This window comes from Struthio camelus, chromosome 1 (assembly GCF_040807025.1).
Source record: "Struthio camelus isolate bStrCam1 chromosome 1, bStrCam1.hap1, whole genome shotgun sequence".
NCBI lineage: Eukaryota > Metazoa > Chordata > Aves > Struthioniformes > Struthionidae > Struthio > Struthio camelus.
The window spans coordinates 56,938,094-56,945,027 of record NC_090942.1 but is presented as its reverse complement, the minus strand read 5'-3'; the positions used below and the strand labels follow the sequence as shown (position 1 = coordinate 56,945,027).

Sequence of the window (6,934 nt, the reverse complement as noted above, 5' to 3'; positions counted from 1 at the left end):
GCCTGAGAGGGCGAGCTGAGGATGAGCCGTGTCAGGAGCCTGCCCGGCCGAGCTGGGCACGTTGCCTTCTGCCTCCTGGTCCCCGAGTACAGCGAGGCGCAGGGGGAGACCCCTTGGAGGCGGTTCCCAGGGCCCGGCCCCGCCGGGGGCGGGGGTCGGCAGCCGGACGCTGCCAGCCGTTAACAGAGGCTCCGAACGGCCGTGAGAGGACGCAACCGCGGCGGCGACCGTTGGGCGTTGGCCGTTGGGCGGGGCGGCGCGCGCCGCCGCGGGCTGCTGAGGGGAGGGGCGCCCTTCCCCTCCCCTCCCCCCGGCCCCGCCCCGCCCCGCCCCGGCTCGGCCCCGCCCCGGGCGGCGGTTGCCGCAGGCAGTTCTCGACTACAGCCGGGCCGGGGTGTGGTGATGGTGCTTCCCTCAGCAAACGGCAGCGCCGTGTCTCCGGGTCGCCTGGAGCCCCATTATGTGGAGCTGGGAGCTTTGCTCCTGCCTGGAGGAGGCCAAAAGCAGTGGCATGAAGACATTACTCAGGATCTCCGAAATCATCTTGTTCATAAATTGTGAGTAGCTAATATCAAAATAACATCCTCTTCGGTGACTTGCTGCCTCCGAGCTCGCGCTGTGTGTGTGTGTGTGTGTGTGTGAGAGGAGGAAGCCCACCTACCAAAACCAAGGAGGCAGTAAGAGTTGTTGGGCAGGGGAAGCAGAAGCATGACAGAGGTGTTCTTGCTGTCCGTGTCTTGAATGGAGCTGCCCGTGCTGGTTTGGGGCTGTTGTCTCGAAAGCGTCCCGCTCCCCACTCAGGCCGTCAGTGCGGGGAAGGTGTCTCCAGGGAAGAGGAGCGGCTTCTTGCTCTGTCAGAAGACTTGCTCCCTGCTTTGTTTTTTTGAATCGCTGGTGCTGGTGCCCATGTCCTGGTCTGGAGCTGTCCTAACCACTTGCCCGCTTTGTCTTCAGAGTGCAAGCCATATTTCCTACTCCTGACCCTGCTGCGCTGAAGGATCGGCGTATGGAGAACCTGGTGGCGTACGCTCGGAAAGTGGAAGGAGATATGTATGAATCGGCAAACAGCAGGGTGAGAGGCCATCAGGTGTCCCCCCGCAGAGCTGCTGCTTTGCTTCCCTGGAGAAGAGTTTGTATGTGGGTTTGTGGGAGGAGTGCAGAAATACAGACTGAGGAGTTTCTGTGGGAATGACGGTGCGGTTGGGGAGAGGAGGGGGAGGAAAGTGTAGAGGAGAGGGCCAGGCTGAGGGGTGTGGTAGGAGGGGTTGCTTGCTGTTCTGGGCCTAGGAAGCAGGCAGCTGCAGGCTTGTGGCTGGGCATGCCAGGAGCGGGGGCGGTGTCTGTGCTGGTGTGCTGTGCCCGGGACTTCTCCGGGTCTCCCGAAGGCAGCGTGAAGCTCTTCATTGTGGCTCTCCGCAAGGAGCGTTAGACACAAGAAGCAAAACTTCCAGAGGCGTCCGTCCTACTGGCTGTTGCAGGAATGCCCTGCGCGGTGCCCGTTTTCACCTCCCAATCTGCCCTGGCAGCCGCTGTCAAGGGAGAGCCAAGCCCACCCAATCTAAAAAGTGTGTGTGGAGGGATGTTTTCCAGCCCAGGTTTTGATGATGGTGCTGGTTGCCTTTGCTCCTGTTGTGTCTCGTCTGCTCTCCTGACTTGTGTTCCTGCCCAACAGGCAGAGTACTATCACTTGCTAGCTGAGAAGATCTATAAGATTCAGAAGGAATTGGAAGAAAAACGAAGGACCAGGCTGCAGAAGCAAAGCATGATACCAAATGCACCGGGCATGCCCCAGGCTCCCATGAATCAAGGGCCCAACATGGGACAGCCCCAACCAGGGATGTCTGCAAGTAAGCACAGTTGGGTTACTTACTGCCTGGGGTAGGGTAATCCTGTGCTGTCAGGATGATGACCATTTTTCTCTTCTCATTTCCCAGGTGCCTTTGTAAAATTACAATCTGCCAAAAGTTAAACAGAGCTCATTTTTTCTAAATTCCTCTGTTTCCTTTTTGGTTTGCTGAGCTGTTTTAGCCCTGTTCCCTTTTCAAAAGACAGTCTCTTGAAAATGTGATCAAGGGTTACAAGTCTATAAATACTTTTTTCCTCGGAATGGCTGCTTTCCCCAGTGCTGATAACAGGAATGAAGCCTACGTGATGGTTGTTTTTTTTCTTAGCAAATCTGCATAGGAAGTGAGAAAAAAATACATTACGAAAACTAGGTACGGCTTAGCACTGCACTCAAGAACAGGAAAGCTTGCCTGGTGGCCAGAATAGCTGCTACTTCTTGGTGCTGGGAGTCAGTCTCGGCCCGTGAACTGTCAGGAGTATTAGTTCTCCATCATCTGTCATTTCAAAGAGCCCCTAAGAGAGGAGACTCTGGAGGGGCAGTGGGTGAATTTATAAAGGCTGGAGACCTGGAGTGCAACCTACTGTGACAGCCACAGTAGCAAAGCATAAAGAGCCCGTGTCCCAGAGCTCCTGCAGGTAGTTGTGGTGCTTGGGGACAGAGCTGGTGCCGAGGTACAGAAAGCTACTCCAACTTTACAGCTTTGAGCTGAGCACCTGTGTCCCGCTCCAAGAAAGCAGTCTGGCCTCTGCCCTGCAGGAATAATCTCTCCCATTTTATCATGTACTCCTTTTGTGCTTTGGACCCCACAGCAGCCAAAATTTTATAATGGTCTGTCTAAAACTTCCACTCCATCTAGATGGCATCAAAACAGAGAACAGGTGAAGGGCAGCAGTAGGGAAGAAGACAGAGAAATGGAAGTCAGGTCCAAGTCAGATCTGAGTGTTAGTTTCTTGAGATTTTCTTGAGGGTACTGTTGTATCCATAAAGAAAGGTGCTGGCTTTACAAATACACAGTGTTGATAAGACAGTGAGATGCAAAACCAGACCTCCTGGTAGCACCACACATTAGGGAGAGCGGTCTTGTACCATCTGACTTTGCAGACATCTTTCCATTATATGACAGTACCGCACCACTGGGAGGGCCTTGGAGCGGTGGAGAAAGGTGAGGACGGAGGTGTCAAACTTCTCAGAGATGGGGAGATTAGGACAGAATTGCTGGATGGCTGGCAACTGCCAGCAAGAAACATTACAATTAATGTTACATAAGAAAGTTTTTCTCATTGAAGAAAATATATTCCTAATTCAATTTTCATTTTATTAAAATGCAATTATTTAAATAATTTTATTTATTGAAAAGGTTTATTAGAAACAACAACATATGAACAGCCATGAGGTGGGGATTGCTCGAGGCTACGCTGTGTTAACACAAAACTGATCCTTGCTTAAGCTTTCAAGAAGCCTTGAGCCAGCCTGTCTGTGACCTAAGGGAACAGTCCTTTTTCAGCTCTGGGAAGCAGGGGATATGTATTAGCAATAGCACATAATAAGTTGCATGAAAGATGATTGCAATAGAAAGATTTAATGAACCTTTAATTTGGTATCTGTGTCTTATCTGGAAACATCTTTTTTGCCTGTCATGCAGTGTACTGTCTGTAGCAGTATTTGCAAGAGAATAGCATTCTTTATAATTTACTTCCATATCAACTGTATTGTTTAAGTATTTTAAAAGCAATATTGTGTTTCTTAACAGCTCTGGAGGACTGTTTGAGAGACATGAACCTGAAGGATCACTGATGCTAGTGATATCTGCCAATCAAGTTGCATGCAGCAGGATTTGAGAGGTCACTGACACCCTCAATCTGTAATTAGGATATTGCCCCAATGACTACCCAGAATACGCTGTGTGGTTAGCACTGATAATGACTCTCCTTTGCAATTAGAATGGCAGGCCGTAGCCTCATTTTAGAGTCTTTGGATTGTCTGAAACAGCAATCCATATAGTTTTATAACATACATAAGACTTTGAACTAAGCTTTTTCTTGCTACTTGACTTTAGGCTGCAACTAACACTTTACTCTATATGTGCAAGACGGGAACTGTGCATTTATTTACTTACTTTTTACAGTGTGAACAGAATGAAGGTGATATAAAAAAAATAGAATGAGAAGTAGAACAAACTCCAGGGAACATACCTTCTTCATAAAAGAGAATCATTGCCAGAAACATACTGAGAGACACTTGCTTCTTGGCTGTTCTTGACAGTGAGCTGGGATGAGGGATGTTGCTAGGAACAAGGCTAAGATCACAGTAGTTTCCTGGAGGGGGAAGCCAAGAGGGACAGAAGCCATTGCACTATAAAGAAGCTATGATATAAACGCATACAAATGTTAAAACCAATTGCAGAGCACAGTAAGCACTTCAAGAGCCCTGTTGCATAGGGAATGCTTTCTTTCCTAAATAAAATATCTATTTATGTATGAAATCTCTGAAATTGATCATTTGAGGACATGGGGAGCAGCTTAATTAACACATGTAGATCATTTACCCTGTGGTGCTTTAACACAACAGCTTTGGCATTGCTCTGGACTTCCGTTTCCTAATGCAGATGTGGGCAGCACCGCAGGGTGATTAAACATGCGGATCTACCAAAGGGAAGAAAACGATGCAAGCCCAGCTGCCTGCTAAGAAGAGCTAATAGTGTTTTATGAAGTGTCAAAGAAGGCATAACCTGTGCAACTCAAGTGCCATCCACCCTTGGCTCACTGGGATCCCCTGACGATTTCCCAGTCTGAGTGACATGCTGATTGTGGCCCTGTGGACAGGGACAAAGGAGTTGCTAATGTGACATTCAGTACGTGCTACGGCAAAGGCTCCGCATGTGCCTACAGAGGAAACATGCAAGAGCGGGACAGTGGAGGGGCTTGTGGATGCTGGAACCCCTTTAATCAGCTGCTGAGCAGGCCCTGGGGAGGCAGCCAGGCTGTGCTCGGCAGTGCGCACCGCTCAGGGACAGGCCTCAGGCATGCTGCGCTGAGGACTGTGCAGCAAGATGCACTGCGTGGGCCAAGGAACCAGCTGCTCCTCCTAAGGGGGATAGCATGTTGCATTCGTTTTCAGGGCTTGGTTGAGGATTGTTTATTTTTACCACAGGAAGGGTCAGTTTAAATGTAAATCACAGACACTCTGCCCGAGGGATGTGGAGTGCTATAAGCAGTGACCTCAGAAAATTGTTTCTTCGCTTCTGGTACTTTTATACAAGTCTAGCATAGTTGCAGCTTCAAACTCGAGAAAATATGTAAAGACTAAAGCACAGACAGACCAAACTCCCAACTGAATTTGCACTTGTAACTCTCCTCTTTTCCCCAACTTGTGGAAGGTATTTTGGGAAGTCGGCTACATGACGAGAGACATGAAGACACGGCTGCAAGAACTGCTTGGATGTAACTGTGTGTCAGAAGGCAATGTGAAACGCGCCTGGGTCACGTGGATTTGGGGAAGTGTCTGGTTGAGCGGATGTGGGGTTGAGGCTAGGTTTTGTATCAGCAAAAATGCCGGTACAAACAGGCTGACCGCATCTGGCTGTCGGGCATGATAAGTAACTAATGTTAGCAACCTATAAGGAGCTTGGCTGTTGCAATATGTATGAGCTAATTAACTCTATTATATAAGTCATGAAAATGTGCAAATAAACTGAGGCTTGTGATCATCATCGGATGAGCATGTCTCCCGTTGCTTCCGACACCAACTCACCAATGATTGAAAAAGGATGATGGTATCCATCTTTCTGATTCTTCCTTTCTCCTCCTGCCATTGATCCATACAATCTTGTTTTTTCTCTCATTTCCTTTCTCTCACTCCCATCCCTCTGCTAGTCTACCAGAAAATTTGTGACAATTTTAAACTTGGACCCGATCTAACATTTAGCTCTTTCCCATCCTGCCTTGTGCTGTGCAGCTCCATTCCTCCCGTAGGTAAACAAACCCTTGCCCAGTTATCAAGATTTCTAAGAAATCTTGTGCATCCTCAGTTGTGTTTAAGGCACTGCACTCTAGCTGTCCATCTGCACAGATATGCCCTGCTGCTAGAGCTCACTTGTGTTTCAAGAATGCTACATTTGCATCCACATTATGGTGGTTACTGGGCATTAAACGTCTGTAGGGCTGAAGTTCTGGGTTTTATGGGGTTTGTGGATTGGGGGTTTTCCTTTTTTGGCAAAAGCTTCCAGGACTGGCTGACAGTGACACACATGCATTGTGATTTTGCACGAAAACACGTTCAGCTTGCTGCATGACCTCATCCAGACAGACTATACAATATAACCAAGTCAATACACTATGTAATTTAGTCACATAAATCTATCACTGATTTGAGATGCCGCAAGCAGGAGGCAAGGGAATGAATTAGCAGTACCAAGAGCATAGCGGGCCAGTGGGGGAACTACAGCGAGCCACCAGGCCTGCCATCCTCCGTTCCGTACATACGTTAAATACCTTAATTTCCTTCACCTAAATAGACCTTCTAACAATTAAAAGAATGATCCAAGTCAACTTGGCACAAGCCCTTGAGGTGCTAGTGACTTCCCAGTACTTCAGCTGCCTTCATTTAATCTTCAGCTAAATGTCATGGCGGTAGCTCCCTGTGCCACGAGCACAAACCTCCATCAGAGTCTCTCCTGGAGACTCAATTTTTCATTCACGTATTCTGTAAAATTGGTAGATCAATGAGTACATATGAGAAAAGGCTTCTGCATTCATTTCCAGTTATTCTGCGTGACTGCTAGGCAAGGACTGATACTGTCTGTTCTGTTCTGTAACTGTACCACTGTCATCGGCTCTGGGATTCTGCCTCTATCCTTGCTTTAGCACAGGACAAGTAGCAGAAATATACTTTTCAGTCGCTGCGTTCACTGACGCAGCGCTCCTGCCTTTGTGGGAGCAAAGACCTTATGTGAGGCAAGATCTGCGCAGCCACAGCCTGACGTGCCGCGTTCTCTAATCCAGAGACTTCCGTAAAGAAAACGCGGGCAAAATTTAAAAAGCGCCTTCAGGATCGGAGAGAGCTATTCCGCAACTAGGGGAACGGATGAAA

The 6,934-nt window shown here is 48.5% G+C and overlaps 1 protein-coding gene across 1 annotated transcript; it reads left to right on the top strand.

The window, feature by feature from the left end:
• Window positions 1-333: 333 nt before the first annotated feature.
• On the top strand, window positions 334-4,328 carry LOC104137897 (histone acetyltransferase p300-like). The gene is made up of 4 exons (XM_068941133.1): window positions 334-557; window positions 955-1,072; window positions 1,673-1,847; window positions 3,597-4,328. Exons 1-4 carry the CDS (start codon window positions 403-405, stop codon window positions 3,638-3,640), a joined length of 492 nt encoding a protein of 163 aa, XP_068797234.1. The 5' UTR covers window positions 334-402; the 3' UTR covers window positions 3,641-4,328.
• The last annotated feature ends 2,606 nt before the right edge of the window (window positions 4,329-6,934 follow it).

Coding starts and splice junctions, on each gene's coding strand:
- LOC104137897 (XM_068941133.1), top strand. CDS start 403: ATGGTGCTTCCCTCAGCAAACGGCAGCGCCGTGTCTCCGGGTCGCCTG. Junction 558..954: donor AATCATCTTGTTCATAAATT/GTGAGTAGCTAA, acceptor CTTTGTCTTCAG/AGTGCAAGCCATATTTCCTA. Junction 1,073..1,672: donor ATGAATCGGCAAACAGCAGG/GTGAGAGGCCAT, acceptor CCTGCCCAACAG/GCAGAGTACTATCACTTGCT.